This window comes from Strix uralensis, chromosome 1 (genome assembly GCF_047716275.1).
Source record: "Strix uralensis isolate ZFMK-TIS-50842 chromosome 1, bStrUra1, whole genome shotgun sequence".
Taxonomy (NCBI): domain Eukaryota; kingdom Metazoa; phylum Chordata; class Aves; order Strigiformes; family Strigidae; genus Strix; species Strix uralensis.
This window is the reverse complement of record NC_133972.1, coordinates 174,422,000-174,442,533: the sequence shown is the minus strand read 5'-3', so window position 1 is coordinate 174,442,533 and position 20,534 is coordinate 174,422,000. Positions and strand designations below refer to the sequence as shown.

The 20,534-nt window shown below is 55.9% G+C and overlaps 1 protein-coding gene across 1 annotated transcript; it reads right to left on the bottom strand.

Moving 5' to 3' along the window:
* Positions 1-278: 278 nt before the first annotated feature.
* LOC141940038 (feather keratin-like) lies at positions 279-19,701 on the bottom strand. The gene is made up of 2 exons (XM_074860845.1): positions 19,656-19,701; positions 279-619 (listed from the first exon to the last, which is right to left on the bottom strand). Exons 1-2 carry the CDS (start codon positions 19,699-19,701, stop codon positions 279-281), a joined length of 387 nt encoding a protein of 128 aa, XP_074716946.1.
* Between the last annotated feature and the right edge of the window lie 833 nt (positions 19,702-20,534).

Below are 20,534 nucleotides of genomic sequence, written 5' to 3'. Positions count from 1 at the left end.
CAGTGAAGGTCCCCGGTGGCGTTGGGCTTGTGAGAAGGTGTTTGCAGTGGAGAGTAGTGGCCATAGCAGAAGGGGTGATGCACGTAAGTAGGAGGTACCTGGGCCATATTTCCAGCAAGCCTGGGCTGTCCCTTTCCCTGCTTCCTTGCATAGTGCCTTGAGAGGAAGAGCCACTGATGGCAGGTCTAGGTGCCAGAAAGAGCGTGAGGTGCGTCCTTAATCCATGCCGTTTCTTCCACGGTGTGGGGGGCTGGTGTCAGGGGTGGTGGGGAGGGCCCTTAGCAGGGGTAGCAGCCTCCTCTGCCACCGAAGCAGCCCAGGCCTCCCAAGCCGTAGCCGTAGCCGTAGCCAAAGCCAAAGCCGCCGGAGGAGACGGGCACTCCCTGGGCGCTGAGGGCGCTGCCCACGGCAGCCGAGGAGGAGGATCCGACGGCGGTGCTCTGGGGGAAGGAGCTGAGGATGGGTCCTGGCAGGGTGACCACCACGGTGGAAGGCTGGATGACGACACGGGAGTCCTCGCACTGCCTGACACAGGGCTCGTTGCAGCTGTTAGCCAGCGGGGTGGGTCCGCAGGGGCGGCAGAGATCGTTGCAGGCCATGTGTGTGGTGTGGAGGGTCCCTGGAAGAGAGGGTGTTGAGCAAGCGGAGGGGCGTGGGGGTGCAAGGGGCGTTGCTGCGGGAGGGCGAGGGAGTGGGGAGGCCTGTTGTGGGTGTGTGGGGAGCGTGGCGGTGGGGAGGCGTCACGGGTGCTGAGGCTGGGGGCAGAGCGTGCTGGGAGGGACGGGGCAGGTGGGTGAGGAGAAGGAGGGGAAGTGGGTTCAGGCTGACCTTGTTGAGTGCGGAGCAGAAGGCGTCAGGAGAAGTGTGTGAGGGAGAGAGGCGCTGGGCCGGCTTTTATGCTGGTCCCCAAGGGGCGGGACAGCCTTTGCGCATGACGGCATTTTTCAGTAAGCAGTTTTTTTTGCGTGCCACAGCCTGGCCAGTAATGAGGTGGGGTGTGTTTTCCTTCCCATTATGTTCTCTTATTTGATGTCCTTGTGTTGCCAACCAGTCCATCTGACCCTGGCGGCAGCTTTTAAGGGAGAGTAGGTATTTGGGGCGATTTACATGGAAGGTGAGTGTCAGAGCGTTTAGCAGAGGTGGCCAAATCATAGGAGCGGTGGGTTGTCATCAGTGACGTCATCCCGTGGCACTCGCGTGGTGTGGTTTGCGGGTGCGCTGTGAAGAGGAGACCCCATTCATTTTCAGGCCTTGCAGGCTGGTCTGGGCTTTGGATGTGTTGTGGGTGTGAGAGGCTGCCCCTTCCATCACGTTTGGTCCCTCCCTGCCTTGATGCCAGCTCACTAAGCCTGCCTGTAGGCCTGGCTTTGCTCTTGGTTGTTCTCTGTGGGTATCTGGGGTTCCCTCTGTCTTGTAATATTGTAGCTGTGTAGACTGGATTTTGGTGGCAAGTTTTTTGCTATGGAGAGGGTAGTAGGGGTCGCGTCTGTGAGAAGGTGTGTCATGTTGTAAGCCCAGGGGGCAACTGAGCACCTTGCAACGGCCTGCTCACTCCTTTGCCCTGAGGGATGGAGAGGAGAAAAAACAAAAGGCTTGGAGGTCAAGACAAGGAGAGAGAGGGATGTGTCACCCGTTTTGGTCACAGGCAAAAGACCGTCCCCGTTGAGGAAGAACATCAATGTAATTTGAACACCACCACCACTAATTTCCCAATCCAATCCAAGTGGGGCAGTGAGAAATACAACCGCATCTTAAAAGCACCTTTCCCCACCCTTCCTTCTTCATGGAGTCGGGTTTGCTCCCGATTTCTCTACCTCTTCCCTCCCGGGGGCCCTGGGGGCAGGGGATGGGAGTTGCGTGCTGTCATCGGCCGTTGTTTCTGCTGCTTCTTTAATAGTTGTATTTATTTCTCCTTCTCCTACCCTGGGTTTTGACTGATAGGAAGTTCAATTAATTTGCCTGAGTCAAGTCAGTTTTGCCCATGACAGCAACTGGTGAGTGATCTCGCTGTGCTTATGTCGACCCAGGATCCTTTCATGCTCTTTTTCTGCCCCTGTGCAGTTGAGGAGAGGGAGTGCGAGAGCGTCTTGGTGGGCACTTGGTGTCTGTCCAGGCAAGGTGAAGCCAGCACAGAGCCCCATCTTCTGAGCAGAGCAGGGTCCTGGCAGGTTGGTGCCCCTGGTCCTCAGTGCCCCATGCTGTGCCTCAGGGACCCGACAGTGAGGGGGATGGTGACCTCAGAGCGGGGGCTTGCTGTGTGCCCTCAGAGCAGAGGGATGGTGGCTTGGGGTCCCGTGCCCAGGTGGTGCAGGGACCCCACAGAAGGGAGGATGGTGGTGCCGAGACCCTCTGCATGGGTCGCCGTGGGCCCTGCAGGGAAGAGGAGCTGGTGGCCTGGGGACGTCCCCCAAGTGATCAGTTGTGCACCACTTTTTGTTGCCGGTGGTGGAGAACAAGTTGACTACAAGACCCCAATGCAACCTTGCGGCAAAAGAGGCCAAGTGTCCCCAGGGTGGTGTTGGGAAGAGCTTTGCCAGCAGGCTGGGGGAGGTGATCGTGCTCTCTTCTCAGCGCTGGGGAGGCCTCGTGTGGAGTCCTGTGTCCAGCTGAGGGCTCCCGCATGGAAGAAGGACATGGACTTAGTGGAATGAGTCGAGTGCAGGGAAGTGAACATGCTGAAGGGACTGGAGCATCCTTGCTGTGAGGAGAAGCTGAGCGAGCTGGGAGGTTTTTCAGCCAGGAGGCAAGGCCACAGAGGGAAGAATTCATCAGTGTGTCTAAATCGCGGATGGGAGGGCATGAAGACAGGGAAAGGAGATTCTTGTCATGGGTGTCCACTGCCAGGGCAAGGGAGAATGGAGAAACCTGAAAAGACGTGCCATTTCCTGAGGAAAGAATAGCAAGCCTTTTTTACTGTGAGGGTGGTCAAACAGCGGAAGCGGTTGTGCAGAGATGCGTTGGAGTCTGCATCCTTGGAGATAGTGAAAATGTCACTGGAAATGGTCGTGGAGAGCCTGCTCGCGCTGACCCCACTTGAGTAGGTTGGGTTGAACTAGAGGATCTGCAGAGGTTCCTTGTGCACTCAATGATTCTGTTTGCTGTAATTCTCTTGCTGTGATGGGCAGAGAGTCTCACTGAGGAAGGGTTGGTCAACAGGGAGCGATATGAAGCCCTCATAATCCAAGAGACGTGGTTAGTGATCCGCTACGCCACTGAGACACAGAAAAGTGCCTAATGGGGTCAAATGGGATCCACCCAAGGGTATTGAGGGAGCTGCAGAAGTGCTCACCAAGCTCCTTTCAAGAGTTTCTCAGCACTCCTGGCTAACCGGGGAGGTCCCAGTTGACTGGAGATTAACCAGTGCGATGCACATCGACAAGGAAGGCTGGAAGAAGGATGTGGGAGCTAGAGGTGTGTCAGTCTGACCTCGGTGGAGGGGAAGGTTATGGAGCAGATCATCTGGAGTGCCTTCCCTTGGCACGCACAGGACAAGCAGGTGATCAGGACCAGTCAACATGGGTTTGGGAAGGGCAGGTCCTGCTTGACTCTTGGGATCTTCTTCTGGGACAGGAGAGGCTTTGGATGTTTCTGACCTGGACTTGAGTAAAGCCTTTGATGCTGTTTCCCCCATCATTCTCCTGGAGAAACTGGCTGCTTAGTGCTTGCACTGGCATCGTGTTTTTTTGGTAAACAACTGTCTGGCTGTCCGGGCCCAGAGTGTTGTGGTGAATGGAGTCAAACGGAGTTGGTGGCCGGTCACAAGTGGTGTTCTCCAGGGCTGCGTATTGGGGCCAGTTCTGTTCAATATGTTTATCAACGATCTGGGCGAGGGGATCAAGCGCACCCCCAGTAAGTTTGCAGCTGACACCAAGTTGGGTGGGAGTGTTGATGTGCTAGAAGGCTCTACAGAGGGATCTAGAGAGGCTGGACTGATGGGCCGAGGCCGATTGTATGAGGTTCGACAAGGCTGAGTGCCAGGTCCTGCACTTGGGTCACACCAACCCCCTGCAATGCTCTGGGCTTGGGGCAGAGTGGCTGGAAAGCTGCCTGTGGGAAAAGGACGTGGGGGTGTTGGATGACGACCGTCTGAATATGAGTTGGCAGCGTGCCCAGGTGGCCAAGGCGGCCAGTGGCATCCTGGCTTGTAGCAGGAACAGTGTGGCCAGCAGGTGTAGGGCAGGGATTGTCTGCCTGTACTTGGTGATGGTGAGGCCGTACCTCGAATAGTGTGTTCGGTTTTGCGTGCCGCGGTGCCGGAAAACATTGAGGTGCTGGAGCGTATCCAGAGAAGGGCAATGAAGCTGGTGAAGGGTCTAGAGCACAAGTCCTGTGAAGAGCCGCTGAGGGAACTGGGGCTGTTGAGTGTGGAGAAAAGGAGGCTGAGGGCAACCTTATGGCTGTCTACAATGACCTGAAAGGAGGTTGTAGCAAGGTGGGTGTTGGTTTCTTCTCGCAAGTAACAAATGCTAGGATGAAAGGAAATGGCCTCCAGTTGTTCCAGGACAGGTTTAGATTGGATATTATGAAAAGTTTCTTCCACCGAAAGGGTTGTCGAGCATTGGAACAGGCTGCCCAGGGAAGTGGTTGAGTCACCATCCTGGGAGGTATTTAAAGGTTGTGCAGATGTGACGCTTAGGGACAGGGTTTAGTGGTGGCCTGGGCAGTGTTAGGTGAACGGTTGGAAGCAATGATCTTAAGGGCCTCTTCCAGCCTTAGTTTTTCCATGAATCGAAGTGTGTGATGCCACGGGGACGTTGCGTCAGAGGTGTTGGTAGAAGTGCATGAGTGTGTCCAACCCTTTGTTTGGGCAAGTGAAGGGCTTGTGTCACGGGCTGTGTTGTTGTTGCTGGGGACATCCTGCCTAAGAGAGGTCCTGGAGCCCCTTTTCCACCCACCTGAGTGGCCTGTTGAGCCCTGGCTTGTGGCGGGTGAAGTTGGAAGAGCCTTGGGAAAAGAAAGGAAGTGGAGGCGTCTAAGGATTGGATGCAGAGGAACTTTATTGAGGGGAAAAAAAATAGTGAAAAGGCAGGAGCGCCATCTGGAAGGGACCGTCTCTGAGGTGCAAGTAGAGCGACCATCAGCAGACCTCCCTTTGCGTGCAGGAGGTTTTGCCAGAGCACCGAGGTCTTCCTGCCCTGCAGTGGGAACAGCGCAGTGAAGGTCCCCGGTGGCGTTGGGCTTGTGAGAAGGTGTTTGCAGTGGAGAGTAGTGGCCATAGCAGAAGGGGTGATGCACGTAAGTAGGAGGTACCTGGGCCATATTTCCAGCAAGCCTGGGCTGTCCCTTTCCCTGCTTCCTTGCATAGTGCCTTGAGAGGAAGAGCCACTGATGGCAGGTCTAGGTGCCAGAAAGAGCGTGAGGTGCGTCCTTAATCCATGCCGTTTCTTCCACGGTGTGGGGGGCTGGTGTCAGGGGTGGTGGGGAGGGCCCTTAGCAGGGGTAGCAGCCTCTTCTGCCACCGAAGCAGCCCAGGCCTCCCAAGCCGTAGCCGTAGCCAAAGCCAAAGCCGCCGGAGGAGACGGGCACTCCCTGGGCGCTGAGGGCGCTGCCCACGGCAGCCGAGGAGGAGGATCCGACGGCGGTGCTCTGGGGGAAGGAGCTGAGGATGGGTCCTGGCAGGGTGACCACCACGGTGGAAGGCTGGATGACGACACGGGAGTCCTCGCACTGCCTGACACAGGGCTCGTTGCAGCTGTTAGCCAGCGGGGTGGGTCCGCAGGGGCGGCAGAGATCGTTGCAGGCCATGTGTGTGGTGTGGAGGGTCCCTGGAAGAGAGGGTGTTGAGCAAGCGGAGGGGCGTGGGGGTGCAAGGGGCGTTGCTGCGGGAGGGCGAGGGAGTGGGGAGGTCTGTTGTGGGTGTGTGGGGAGCGTGGCGGTGGGGAGGCGTCACGGGTGCTGAGGCTGGGGGCAGAGCGTGCTGGGAGGGACGGGGCAGGTGGGTGAGGAGAAGGAGGGGAAGTGGGTTCAGGCTGACCTTGTTGAGTGCGGAGCAGAAGGCGTCAGGAGAAGTGTGTGAGGGAGAGAGGCGCTGGGCCGGCTTTTATGCTGGTCCCCAAGGGGCGGGACAGCCTTTGCGCATGACGGCATTTTTCAGTAAGCAGTTTTTTTTGCGTGCCACAGCCTGGCCAGTAATGAGGTGGGGTGTGTTTTCCTTCCCATTATGTTCTCTTATTTGATGTCCTTGTGTTGCCAACCAGTCCATCTGACCCTGGCGGCAGCTTTTAAGGGAGAGTAGGTATTTGGGGCGATTTACATGGAAGGTGAGTGTCAGAGCGTTTAGCAGAGGTGGCCAAATCATAGGAGCGGTGGGTTGTCATCAGTGACGTCATCCCGTGGCACTCGCGTGGTGTGGTTTGCGGGTGCGCTGTGAAGAGGAGACCCCATTCATTTTCAGGCCTTGCAGGCTGGTCTGGGCTTTGGATGTGTTGTGGGTGTGAGAGGCTGCCCCTTCCATCACGTTTGGTCCCTCCCTGCCTTGATGCCAGCTCACTAAGCCTGCCTGTAGGCCTGGCTTTGCTCTTGGTTATTCTCTGTGGGTATCTGGGGTTCCCTCTGTCTTGTAATATTGTAGCTGTGTAGACTGGATTTTGGTGGCAAGTTTTTTGCTATGGAGAGGGTAGTAGGGGTCGCGTCTGTGAGAAGGTGTGTCATGTTGTAAGCCCAGGGGGCAACTGAGCACCTTGCAATGGCCTGCTCACTCCTTTGCCCTGAGGGATGGAGAGGAGAAAAAACAAAAGGCTTGGAGGTCAAGACAAGGAGAGAGAGGGATGTGTCACCCGTTTTGGTCACAGGCAAAAGACCGTCCCCGTTGAGGAAGAACATCAATGTAATTTGAACACCACCACCACTAATTTCCCAATCCAATCCAAGTGGGGCAGTGAGAAATACAACCGCATCTTAAAAGCACCTTTCCCCACCCTTCCTTCTTCATGGAGTCGGGTTTGCTCCCGATTTCTCTACCTCTTCCCTCCCGGGGGCCCTGGGGGCAGGGGATGGGAGTTGCGTGCTGTCATCGGCCCTTGTTTCTGCTGCTTCTTTAACAGTTGTATTTCTTTCTCCTTCTCCTACCCTGGGTTTTGCCTGATAGGAAGTTCAATTAATTTGCCTGAGTCAAGTCAGTTTTGCCCATGACAGCAACTGGTGAGTGATCTCGCTGTGCTTATGTCGACCCAGGAGCCTTTCATGCTCTTTTTCTGCCCCTGTGCAGTTGAGGAGAGGGAGTGCGAGAGCGTCTTGGTGGGCACTTGGTGTCTGTCCAGGCAAGGTGAAGCCAGCACAGAGCTCCATCTTCTGAGCAGAGCAGGGTCCTGGCAGGTTGGTGCCCCTGGTCCTCAGTGCCCCATGCTGTGCCTCAGGGACCTGACAGTGAGGGGGATGGTGACCTCAGAGCGGGGGCTTGCTGTGTGCCCTCAGAGCAGAGGGATGGTGGCTTGGGGTCCCGTGCCCAGGTGGTGCAGGGACCCCGCAGCAGGGAGGATGGTGGTGCCGAGACCCTCTGCATGGGTCGCCGTGGGCCCTGCAGGGAAGAGGAGCTGGTGGCCTGGGGACGTCCCCCAAGTGATCAGTTGTGCACCACTTTTTGTTGCCGGTGGTGGTGAACAAGTTGACTACAAGACCCCAATGCAACCTTGCGGCAAAAGAGGCCAAGTGTCCCCAGGGTGGTGTTGGGAAGAGCTTTGCCAGCAGGCTGGGGGAGGTGATCGTGCTCTCTTCTCAGCGCTGGGGAGGCCTCGTGTGGAGTCCTGTGTCCAGCTGAGGGCTCCCGCATGGAAGAAGGACATGGACTTAGTGGAATGAGTTGAGTGCAGGGAAGTGAACATGCTGAAGGGACTGGAGCATCCTTGCTGTGAGGAGAAGCTGAGCGAGCTGGGAGGTTTTTCAGCCAGGAGGCAAGGCCACAGAGGGAAGAATTCATCAGTGTGTCTAAATCGCGGATGGGAGGGCATGAAGACAGGGAAAGGAGATTCTTGTCATGGGTGTCCACTGCCAGGGCAAGGGAGAATGGAGAAACCTGAAAAGACGTGCCATTTCCTGAGGAAAGAATAGCAAGCCTTTTTTACTGTGAGGGTGGTCAAACAGCGGAAGCGGTTGTGCAGAGATGCGTTGGAGTCTGCATCCTTGGAGATAGTGAAAATGTCACTGGAAATGGTCGTGGAGAGCCTGCTTGCGCTGACCCCACTTGAGTAGGTTGGGTTGAACTAGAGGATCTGCAGAGGTTCCTTGTGCACTCAATGATTCTGTTTGCTGTAATTCTCTTGCTGTGATGGGCAGAGAGTCTCACTGAGGAAGGGTTGGTCAACAGGGAGCGATATGAAGCCCTCATAATCCAAGAGACATGGTTAGTGATCCGCTACGCCACTGAGACACAGAAAAGTGCCTAATGGGGTCAAATGGGATCCACCCAAGGGTATTGAGGGAGCTGCAGAAGTGCTCACCAAGCTCCTTTCAAGAGTTTCTCAGCACTCCTGGCTAACCGGGGAGGTCCCAGTTGACTGGAGATTAACCAGTGCGATGCACATCGACAAGGAAGGCTGGAAGAAGGATGTGGGAGCTAGAGGTGTGTCAGTCTGACCTCGGTGGAGGGGAAGGTTATGGAGCAGATCATCTGGAGTGCCTTCCCTTGGCACGCACAGGACAAGCAGGTGATCAGGACCAGTCAACATGGGTTTGGGAAGGGCAGGTCCTGCTTGACTCTTGGGATCTTCTTCTGGGACAGGAGAGGCTTTGGATGTTTCTGACCTGGACTTGAGTAAAGCCTTTGATGCTGTTTCCCCCATCATTCTCCTGGAGAAACTGGCTGCTTAGTGCTTGCACTGGCATCGTGGTTTTTTGGTAAACAACTGTCTGGCTGTCCGGGCCCAGAGTGTTGTGGTGAATGGAGTCAAACGGAGTTGGTGGCCGGTCACAAGTGGTGTTCTCCAGGGCTGCGTATTGGGGCCAGTTCTGTTCAATATGTTTATCAACGATCTGGGCGAGGGGATCAAGCGCACCCCCAGTAAGTTTGCAGCTGACACCAAGTTGGGTGGGAGTGTTGATGTGCTAGAAGGCTCTACAGAGGGATCTAGAGAGGCTGGACTGATGGGCCGAGGCCGATTGTATGAGGTTCGACAAGGCTGAGTGCCAGGTCCTGCACTTGGGTCACACCAACCCCCTGCAATGCTCTGGGCTTGGGGCAGAGTGGCTGGAAAGCTGCCTGTGGGAAAAGGACGTGGGGGTGTTGGATGACGACCGTCTGAATATGAGTTGGCAGCGTGCCCAGGTGGCCAAGGCGGCCAGTGGCATCCTGGCTTGTAGCAGGAACAGTGTGGCCAGCAGGTGTAGGGCAGGGATTGTCTGCCTGTACTTGGTGATGGTGAGGCCGTACCTCGAATAGTGTGTTCGGTTTTGCGTGCCGCGGTGCCGGAAAACATTGAGGTGCTGGAGCGTATCCAGAGAAGGGCAATGAAGCTGGTGAAGGGTCTAGAGCACAAGTCCTGTGAAGAGCCGCTGAGGGAACTGGGGCTGTTGAGTGTGGAGAAAAGGAGGCTGAGGGCAACCTTATGGCTGTCTACAATGACCTGAAAGGAGGTTGTAGCAAGGTGGGTGTTGGTTTCTTCTCGCAAGTAACAAATGCTAGGATGAAAGGAAATGGCCTCCAGTTGTTCCAGGACAGGTTTAGATTGGATATTATGAAAAGTTTCTTCCACCGAAAGGGTTGTCGAGCATTGGAACAGGCTGCCCAGGGAAGTGGTTGAGTCACCATCCTGGGAGGTATTTAAAGGTTGTGCAGATGTGACGCTTAGGGACAGGGTTTAGTGGTGGCCTGGGCAGTGTTAGGTGAACGGTTGGAAGCAATGATCTTAAGGGCCTCTTCCAGCCTTAGTTTTTCCATGAATCGAAGTGTGTGATGCCACGGGGACGTTGCGTCAGAGGTGTTGGTAGAAGTGCATGAGTGTGTCCAACCCTTTGTTTGGGCAAGTGAAGGGCTTGTGTCACGGGCTGTGTTGTTGTTGCTGGGGACATCCTGCCTAAGAGAGGTCCTGGAGCCCCTTTTCCACCCACCTGAGTGGCCTGTTGAGCCCTGGCTTGTGGCGGGTGAAGTTGGAAGAGCCTTGGGAAAAGAAAGGAAGTGGAGGCGTCTAAGGATTGGATGCAGAGGAACTTTATTGAGGGGAAAAAAAATAGTGAAAAGGCAGGAGCGCCATCTGGAAGGGACCGTCTCTGAGGTGCAAGTAGAGCGACCATCAGCAGACCTCCCTTTGCGTGCAGGAGGTTTTGCCAGAGCACCGAGGTCTTCCTGCCCTGCAGTGGGAACAGCGCAGTGAAGGTCCCCGGTGGCGTTGGGCTTGTGAGAAGGTGTTTGCAGTGGAGAGTAGTGGCCATAGCAGAAGGGGTGATGCACGTAAGTAGGAGGTACCTGGGCCATATTTCCAGCAAGCCTGGGCTGTCCCTTTCCCTGCTTCCTTGCATAGTGCCTTGAGAGGAAGAGCCACTGATGGCAGGTCTAGGTGCCAGAAAGAGCGTGAGGTGCGTCCTTAATCCATGCCGTTTCTTCCACGGTGTGGGGGGCTGGTGTCAGGGGTGGTGGGGAGGGCCCTTAGCAGGGGTAGCAGCCTCTTCTGCCACCGAAGCAGCCCAGGCCTCCCAAGCCGTAGCCGTAGCCAAAGCCAAAGCCGCCGGAGGAGACGGGCACTCCCTGGGCGCTGAGGGCGCTGCCCACGGCAGCCGAGGAGGAGGATCCGACGGCGGTGCTCTGGGGGAAGGAGCTGAGGATGGGTCCTGGCAGGGTGACCACCACGGTGGAAGGCTGGATGACGACACGGGAGTCCTCGCACTGCCTGACACAGGGCTCGTTGCAGCTGTTAGCCAGCGGGGTGGGTCCGCAGGGGCGGCAGAGATCGTTGCAGGCCATGTGTGTGGTGTGGAGGGTCCCTGGAAGAGAGGGTGTTGAGCAAGCGGAGGGGCGTGGGGGTGCAAGGGGCGTTGCTGCGGGAGGGCGAGGGAGTGGGGAGGTCTGTTGTGGGTGTGTGGGGAGCGTGGCGGTGGGGAGGCGTCACGGGTGCTGAGGCTGGGGGCAGAGCGTGCTGGGAGGGACGGGGCAGGTGGGTGAGGAGAAGGAGGGGAAGTGGGTTCAGGCTGACCTTGTTGAGTGCGGAGCAGAAGGCGTCAGGAGAAGTGTGTGAGGGAGAGAGGCGCTGGGCCGGCTTTTATGCTGGTCCCCAAGGGGCGGGACAGCCTTTGAGCATGACGGCATTTTTCAGTAAGCAGGTTTTTTTGCGTGCCACAGCCTGGCCAGTAATGAGGTGGGGTGTGTTTTCCTTCCCATTATGTTCTCTTATTTGATGTCCTTGTGTTGCCAACCAGTCCATCTGACCCTGGCGGCAGCTTTTAAGGGAGAGTAGGTATTTGGGGCGATTTACATGGAAGGTGAGTGTCAGAGCGTTTAGCAGAGGTGGCCAAATCATAGGAGCGGTGGGTTGTCATCAGTGACGTCATCCCGTGGCACTCGCGTGGTGTGGTTTGCGGGTGCGCTGTGAAGAGGAGACCCCATTCATTTTCAGGCCTTGCAGGCTGGTCTGGGCTTTGGATGTGTTGTGGGTGTGAGAGGCTGCCCCTTCCATCACGTTTGGTCCCTCCCTGCCTTGATGCCAGCTCACTAAGCCTGCCTGTAGGCCTGGCTTTGCTCTTGGTTGTTCTCTGTGGGTATCTGGGGTTCCCTCTGTCTTGTAATATTGTAGCTGTGTAGACTGGATTTTGGTGGCAAGTTTTTTGCTATGGAGAGGGTAGTAGGGGTCGCGTCTGTGAGAAGGTGTGTCATGTTGTAAGCCCAGGGGGCAACTGAGCACCTTGCAATGGCCTGCTCACTCCTTTGCCCTGAGGGATGGAGAGGAGAAAAAACAAAAGGCTTGGAGGTCAAGACAAGGAGAGAGAGGGATGTGTCACCCGTTTTGGTCACAGGCAAAAGACCGTCCCCGTTGAGGAAGAACATCAATGTAATTTGAACACCACCACCACTAATTTCCCAATCCAATCCAAGTGGGGCAGTGAGAAATACAACCGCATCTTAAAAGCACCTTTCCCCACCCTTCCTTCTTCATGGAGTCGGGTTTGCTCCCGATTTCTCTACCTCTTCCCTCCCGGGGGCCCTGGGGGCAGGGGATGGGAGTTGCGTGCTGTCATCGGCCCTTGTTTCTGCTGCTTCTTTAACAGTTGTATTTCTTTCTCCTTCTCCTACCCTGGGTTTTGACTGATAGGAAGTTCAATTAATTTGCCTGAGTCAAGTCAGTTTTGCCCATGACAGCAACTGGTGAGTGATCTCGCTGTGCTTATGTCGACCCAGGAGCCTTTCATGCTCTTTTTCTGCCCCTGTGCAGTTGAGGAGAGGGAGTGCGAGAGCGTCTTGGTGGGCACTTGGTGTCTGTCCAGGCAAGGTGAAGCCAGCACAGAGCTCCATCTTCTGAGCAGAGCAGGGTCCTGGCAGGTTGGTGCCCCTGGTCCTCAGTGCCCCATCTTGTGCCTCAGGGACCTGACAGTGAGGGGGATGGTGACCTCAGAGCGGGGGCTTGCTGTGTGCCCTCAGAGCAGAGGGATGGTGGCTTGGGGTCCCGTGCCCAGGTGGTGCAGGGACCCCGCAGCAGGGAGGATGGTGGTGCCGAGACCCTCTGCATGGGTCGCCGTGGGCCCTGCAGGGAAGAGGAGCTGGTGGCCTGGGGACGTCCCCCAAGTGATCAGTTGTGCACCACTTTTTGTTGCCGGTGGTGGTGAACAAGTTGACTACAAGACCCCAATGCAACCTTGCGGCAAAAGAGGCCAAGTGTCCCCAGGGTGGTGTTGGGAAGAGCTTTGCCAGCAGGCTGGGGGAGGTGATCGTGCTCTCTTCTCAGCGCTGGGGAGGCCTCGTGTGGAGTCCTGTGTCCAGCTGAGGGCTCCCGCATGGAAGAAGGACATGGACTTAGTGGAATGAGTTGAGTGCAGGGAAGTGAACATGCTGAAGGGACTGGAGCATCCTTGCTGTGAGGAGAAGCTGAGCGAGCTGGGAGGTTTTTCAGCCAGGAGGCAAGGCCACAGAGGGAAGAATTCATCAGTGTGTCTAAATCGCGGATGGGAGGGCATGAAGACAGGGAAAGGAGATTCTTGTCATGGGTGTCCACTGCCAGGGCAAGGGAGAATGGAGAAACCTGAAAAGACGTGCCATTTCCTGAGGAAAGAATAGCAAGCCTTTTTTACTGTGAGGGTGGTCAAACAGCGGAAGCGGTTGTGCAGAGATGCGTTGGAGTCTGCATCCTTGGAGATAGTGAAAATGTCACTGGAAATGGTCGTGGAGAGCCTGCTTGCGCTGACCCCACTTGAGTAGGTTGGGTTGAACTAGAGGATCTGCATAGGTTCCTTGTGCACTCAATGATTCTGTTTGCTGTAATTCTCTTGCTGTGATGGGCAGAGAGTCTCACTGAGGAAGGGTTGGTCAACAGGGAGCGATATGAAGCCCTCATAATCCAAGAGACATGGTTAGTGATCCGCTACGCCACTGAGACACAGAAAAGTGCCTAATGGGGTCAAATGGGATCCACCCAAGGGTATTGAGGGAGCTGCAGAAGTGCTCACCAAGCTCCTTTCAAGAGTTTCTCAGCACTCCTGGCTAACCGGGGAGGTCCCAGTTGACTGGAGATTAACCAGTGCGATGCACATCGACAAGGAAGGCTGGAAGAAGGATGTGGGAGCTAGAGGTGTGTCAGTCTGACCTCGGTGGAGGGGAAGGTTATGGAGCAGATCATCTGGAGTGCCTTCCCTTGGCACGCACAGGACAAGCAGGTGATCAGGACCAGTCAACATGGGTTTGGGAAGGGCAGGTCCTGCTTGACTCTTGGGATCTTCTTCTGGGACAGGAGAGGCTTTGGATGTTTCTGACCTGGACTTGAGTAAAGCCTTTGATGCTGTTTCCCCCATCATTCTCCTGGAGAAACTGGCTGCTTAGTGCTTGCACTGGCATCGTGGTTTTTTGGTAAACAACTGTCTGGCTGTCCGGGCCCAGAGTGTTGTGGTGAATGGAGTCAAACGGAGTTGGTGGCCGGTCACAAGTGGTGTTCTCCAGGGCTGCGTATTGGGGCCAGTTCTGTTCAATATGTTTATCAACGATCTGGGCGAGGGGATCAAGCGCACCCCCAGTAAGTTTGCAGCTGACACCAAGTTGGGTGGGAGTGTTGATGTGCTAGAAGGCTCTACAGAGGGATCTAGAGAGGCTGGACTGATGGGCCGAGGCCGATTGTATGAGGTTCGACAAGGCTGAGTGCCAGGTCCTGCACTTGGGTCACACCAACCCCCTGCAATGCTCTGGGCTTGGGGCAGAGTGGCTGGAAAGCTGCCTGTGGGAAAAGGACGTGGGGGTGTTGGATGACGACCGTCTGAATATGAGTTGGCAGCGTGCCCAGGTGGCCAAGGCGGCCAGTGGCATCCTGGCTTGTAGCAGGAACAGTGTGGCCAGCAGGTGTAGGGCAGGGATTGTCTGCCTGTACTTGGTGATGGTGAGGCCGTACCTCGAATAGTGTGTTCGGTTTTGCGTGCCGCGGTGCCGGAAAACATTGAGGTGCTGGAGCGTATCCAGAGAAGGGCAATGAAGCTGGTGAAGGGTCTAGAGCACAAGTCCTGTGAAGAGCCGCTGAGGGAACTGGGGCTGTTGAGTGTGGAGAAAAGGAGGCTGAGGGCAACCTTATGGCTGTCTACAATGACCTGAAAGGAGGTTGTAGCAAGGTGGGTGTTGGTTTCTTCTCGCAAGTAACAAATGCTAGGATGAAAGGAAATGGCCTCCAGTTGTTCCAGGACAGGTTTAGATTGGATATTATGAAAAGTTTCTTCCACCGAAAGGGTTGTCGAGCATTGGAACAGGCTGCCCAGGGAAGTGGTTGAGTCACCATCCTGGGAGGTATTTAAAGGTTGTGCAGATGTGACGCTTAGGGACAGGGTTTAGTGGTGGCCTGGGCAGTGTTAGGTGAACGGTTGGAAGCAATGATCTTAAGGGCCTCTTCCAGCCTTAGTTTTTCCATGAATCGAAGTGTGTGATGCCACGGGGACGTTGCGTCAGAGGTGTTGGTAGAAGTGCATGAGTGTGTCCAACCCTTTGTTTGGGCAAGTGAAGGGCTTGTGTCACGGGCTGTGTTGTTGTTGCTGGGGACATCCTGCCTAAGAGAGGTCCTGGAGCCCCTTTTCCACCCACCTGAGTGGCCTGTTGAGCCCTGGCTTGTGGCGGGTGAAGTTGGAAGAGCCTTGGGAAAAGAAAGGAAGTGGAGGCGTCTAAGGATTGGATGCAGAGGAACTTTATTGAGGGGAAAAAAATAGTGAAAAGGCAGGAGCGCCATCTGGAAGGGACCGTCTCTGAGGTGCAAGTAGAGCGACCATCAGCAGACCTCCCTTTGCGTGCAGGAGGTTTTGCCAGAGCACCGAGGTCTTCCTGCCCTGCAGTGGGAACAGCGCAGTGAAGGTCCCCGGTGGCGTTGGGCTTGTGAGAAGGTGTTTGCAGTGGAGAGTAGTGGCCATAGCAGAAGGGGTGATGCACGTAAGTAGGAGGTACCTGGGCCATATTTCCAGCAAGCCTGGGCTGTCCCTTTCCCTGCTTCCTTGCATAGTGCCTTGAGAGGAAGAGCCACTGATGGCAGGTCTAGGTGCCAGAAAGAGCGTGAGGTGCGTCCTTAATCCATGCCGTTTCTTCCACGGTGTGGGGGGCTGGTGTCAGGGGTGGTGGGGAGGGCCCTTAGCAGGGGTAGCAGCCTCTTCTGCCACCGAAGCAGCCCAGGCCTCCCAAGCCGTAGCCGTAGCCAAAGCCAAAGCCGCCGGAGGAGACGGGCACTCCCTGGGCGCTGAGGGCGCTGCCCACGGCAGCCGAGGAGGAGGATCCGACGGCGGTGCTCTGGGGGAAGGAGCTGAGGATGGGTCCTGGCAGGGTGACCACCACGGTGGAAGGCTGGATGACGACACGGGAGTCCTCGCACTGCCTGACACAGGGCTCGTTGCAGCTGTTAGCCAGCGGGGTGGGTCCGCAGGGGCGGCAGAGATCGTTGCAGGCCATGTGTGTGGTGTGGAGGGTCCCTGGAAGAGAGGGTGTTGAGCAAGCGGAGGGGCGTGGGGGTGCAAGGGGCGTTGCTGCGGGAGGGCGAGGGAGTGGGGAGGTCTGTTGTGGGTGTGTGGGGAGCGTGGCGGTGGGGAGGCGTCACGGGTGCTGAGGCTGGGGGCAGAGCGTGCTGGGAGGGACGGGGCAGGTGGGTGAGGAGAAGGAGGGGAAGTGGGTTCAGGCTGACCTTGTTGAGTGCGGAGCAGAAGGCGTCAGGAGAAGTGTGTGAGGGAGAGAGGCGCTGGGCCGGCTTTTATGCTGGTCCCCAAGGGGCGGGACAGCCTTTGAGCATGACGGCATTTTTCAGTAAGCAGGTTTTTTTGCGTGCCACAGCCTGGCCAGTAATGAGGTGGGGTGTGTTTTCCTTCCCATTATGTTCTCTTATTTGATGTCCTTGTGTTGCCAACCAGTCCATCTGACCCTGGCGGCAGCTTTTAAGGGAGAGTAGGTATTTGGGGCGATTTACATGGAAGGTGAGTGTCAGAGCGTTTAGCAGAGGTGGCCAAATCATAGGAGCGGTGGGTTGTCATCAGTGACGTCATCCCGTGGCACTCGCGTGGTGTGGTTTGCGGGTGCGCTGTGAAGAGGAGACCCCATTCATTTTCAGGCCTTGCAGGCTGGTCTGGGCTTTGGATGTGTTGTGGGTGTGAGAGGCTGCCCCTTCCATCACGTTTGGTCCCTCCCTGCCTTGATGCCAGCTCACTAAGCCTGCCTGTAGGCCTGGCTTTGCTCTTGGTTGTTCTCTGTGGGTATCTGGGGTTCCCTCTGTCTTGTAATATTGTAGCTGTGTAGACTGGATTTTGGTGGCAAGTTTTTTGCTATGGAGAGGGTAGTAGGGGTCGCGTCTGTGAGAAGGTGTGTCATGTTGTAAGCCCAGGGGGCAACTGAGCACCTTGCAATGGCCTGCTCACTCCTTTGCCCTGAGGGATGGAGAGGAGAAAAAACAAAAGGCTTGGAGGTCAAGACAAGGAGAGAGAGGGATGTGTCACCCGTTTTGGTCACAGGCAAAAGACCGTCCCCGTTGAGGAAGAACATCAATGTAATTTGAACACCACCACCACTAATTTCCCAATCCAATCCAAGTGGGGCAGTGAGAAATACAACCGCATCTTAAAAGCACCTTTCCCCACCCTTCCTTCTTCATGGAGTCGGGTTTGCTCCCGATTTCTCTACCTCTTCCCTCCCGGGGGCCCTGGGGGCAGGGGATGGGAGTTGCGTGCTGTCATCGGCCCTTGTTTCTGCTGCTTCTTTAACAGTTGTATTTCTTTCTCCTTCTCCTACCCTGGGTTTTGACTGATAGGAAGTTCAATTAATTTGCCTGAGTCAAGTCAGTTTTGCCCATGACAGCAACTGGTGAGTGATCTCGCTGTGCTTATGTCGACCCAGGAGCCTTTCATGCTCTTTTTCTGCCCCTGTGCAGTTGAGGAGAGGGAGTGCGAGAGCGTCTTGGTGGGCACTTGGTGTCTGTCCAGGCAAGGTGAAGCCAGCACAGAGCTCCATCTTCTGAGCAGAGCAGGGTCCTGGCAGGTTGGTGCCCCTGGTCCTCAGTGCCCCATCTTGTGCCTCAGGGACCTGACAGTGAGGGGGATGGTGACCTCAGAGCGGGGGCTTGCTGTGTGCCCTCAGAGCAGAGGGATGGTGGCTTGGGGTCCCGTGCCCAGGTGGTGCAGGGACCCCGCAGCAGGGAGGATGGTGGTGCCGAGACCCTCTGCATGGGTCGCCGTGGGCCCTGCAGGGAAGAGGAGCTGGTGGCCTGGGGACGTCCCCCAAGTGATCAGTTGTGCACCACTTTTTGTTGCCGGTGGTGGTGAACAAGTTGACTACAAGACCCCAATGCAACCTTGCGGCAAAAGAGGCCAAGTGTCCCCAGGGTGGTGTTGGGAAGAGCTTTGCCAGCAGGCTGGGGGAGGTGATCGTGCTCTCTTCTCAGCGCTGGGGAGGCCTCGTGTGGAGTCCTGTGTCCAGCTGAGGGCTCCCGCATGGAAGAAGGACATGGACTTAGTGGAATGAGTTGAGTGCAGGGAAGTGAACATGCTGAAGGGACTGGAGCATCCTTGCTGTGAGGAGAAGCTGAGCGAGCTGGGAGGTTTTTCAGCCAGGAGGCAAGGCCACAGAGGGAAGAATTCATCAGTGTGTCTAAATCGCGGATGGGAGGGCATGAAGACAGGGAAAGGAGATTCTTGTCATGGGTGTCCACTGCCAGGGCAAGGGAGAATGGAGAAACCTGAAAAGACGTGCCATTTCCTGAGGAAAGAATAGCAAGCCTTTTTTACTGTGAGGGTGGTCAAACAGCGGAAGCGGTTGTGCAGAGATGCGTTGGAGTCTGCATCCTTGGAGATAGTGAAAATGTCACTGGAAATGGTCGTGGAGAGCCTGCTTGCGCTGACCCCACTTGAGTAGGTTGGGTTGAACTAGAGGATCTGCATAGGTTCCTTGTGCACTCAATGATTCTGTTTGCTGTAATTCTCTTGCTGTGATGGGCAGAGAGTCTCACTGAGGAAGGGTTGGTCAACAGGGAGCGATATGAAGCCCTCATAATCCAAGAGACATGGTTAGTGATCCGCTACGCCACTGAGACACAGAAAAGTGCCTAATGGGGTCAAATGGGATCCACCCAAGGGTATTGAGGGAGCTGCAGAAGTGCTCACCAAGCTCCTTTCAAGAGTTTCTCAGCACTCCTGGCTAACCGGGGAGGTCCCAGTTGACTGGAGATTAACCAGTGCGATGCACATCGACAAGGAAGGCTGGAAGAAGGATGTGGGAGCTAGAGGTGTGTCAGTCTGACCTCGGTGGAGGGGAAGGTTATGGAGCAGATCATCTGGAGTGCCTTCCCTTGGCACGCACAGGACAAGCAGGTGATCAGGACCAGTCAACATGGGTTTGGGAAGGGCAGGTCCTGCTTGACTCTTGGGATCTTCTTCTGGGACAGGAGAGGCTTTGGATGTTTCTGACCTGGACTTGAGTAAAGCCTTTGATGCTGTTTCCCCCATCATTCTCCTGGAGAAACTGGCTGCTTAGTGCTTGCACTGGCATCGTGTTTTTTTGGTAAACAACTGTCTGGCTGTCCGGGCCCAGAGTGTTGTGGTGAATGGAGTCAAACGGAGTTGGTGGCCGGTCACAAGTGGTGTTCTCCAGGGCTGCGTATTGGGGCCAGTTCTGTTCAATATGTTTATCAACGATCTGGGCGAGGGGATCAAGCGCACCCCCAGTAAGTTTGCAGCTGACACTAAGTTGGGTGGGAGTGTTGATGTGCTAGAAGGCTCTACAGAGGGATCTAGAGAGGCTGGACTGATGGGCCGAGGCCGATTGTATGAGGTTCGACAAGGCTGAGTGCCAGGTCCTGCACTTGGGTCACACCAACCCCCTGCAATGCTCTGGGCTTGGGGCAGAGTGGCTGGAAAGCTGCCTGTGGGAAAAGGACGTGGGGGTGTTGGATGACGACCGTCTGAATATGAGTTGGCAGTGTGCCCAGGTGGCCAAGGCGGCCAGTGGCACCCTGGCTTGTAGCAGGAACAGTGTGGCCAGCAGGTGTAGGGCAGGGATTGTCTGCCTGTACTTGGTGATGGTGAGGCCGTACCTCGAATAGTGTGTTCGGTTTTGGGTGCCGCGGTGCCAGAAAACATTGAGGTGCTGGAGCGTATCCAGAGAAGGGCAATGAAGCTGGTGAAGGGTCTAGAGCACAAGTCCTGTGAAGAGCCGCTGAGGGAACTGGGGCTGTTGAGTGTGGAGAAAAGGAGGCTGAGGGCAACCTTATGGCTGTCTACAATGACCTGAAAGGAGGTTGTAGCAAGGTGGGTGTTGGTTTCTTCTCGCAAGTAACAAATGCTAGGATGAAAGGAAATGGCCTCCAGTTGTTCCAGGACAGGTTTAGATTGGATATTATGAAAAGTTTCTTCCACCGAAAGGGTTGTCGAGCATTGGAACAGGCTGCCCAGGGAAGTGGTTGAGTCACCATCCTGGGAGGTATTTAAAGGTTGTGCAGATGTGACGCTTAGGGACAGGGTTTAGTGGTGGCCTGGGCAGTGTTAGGTGAACGGTTGGAAGCAATGATCTTAAGGGCCTCTTCCAGCCTTAGTTTTTCCATGAATCGAAGTGTGTGATGCCACGGGGACGTTGCGTCAGAGGTGTTGGTAGAAGTGCATGAGTGTGTCCAACCCTTTGTTTGGGCAAGTGAAGGGCTTGTGTCACGGGCTGTGTTGTTGTTGCTGGGGACATCCTGCCTAAGAGAGGTCCTGGAGCCCCTTTTCCACCCACCTGAGTGGCCTGTTGAGCCCTGGCTTGTGGCGGGTGAAGTTGGAAGAGCCTTGGGAAAAGAAAGGAAGTGGAGGCGTCTAAGGATTGGATGCAGAGGAACTTTATTGAGGGGAAAAAAATAGTGAAAAGGCAGGAGCGCCATCTGGAAGGGACCGTCTCTGAGGGGCAAGTAGAGCGACCATCAGCAGACCTCCCTTTGCGT

What these genes read in the sequence shown, in the direction of transcription:
- LOC141940038 (XM_074860845.1), bottom strand. Translation starts at nt 19,701, where the DNA reads ATGTTTTCTGGCACCGCGGCACCCAAAACCGAACACACTATTCGAG. An exon ending in AACCGAACACACTATTCGAG is followed by an intron (nt 620 to 19,655) that starts GTACGGCCTCAC and finishes CCTCTCTTCCAG; the next exon opens with GGACCCTCCACACCACACAC.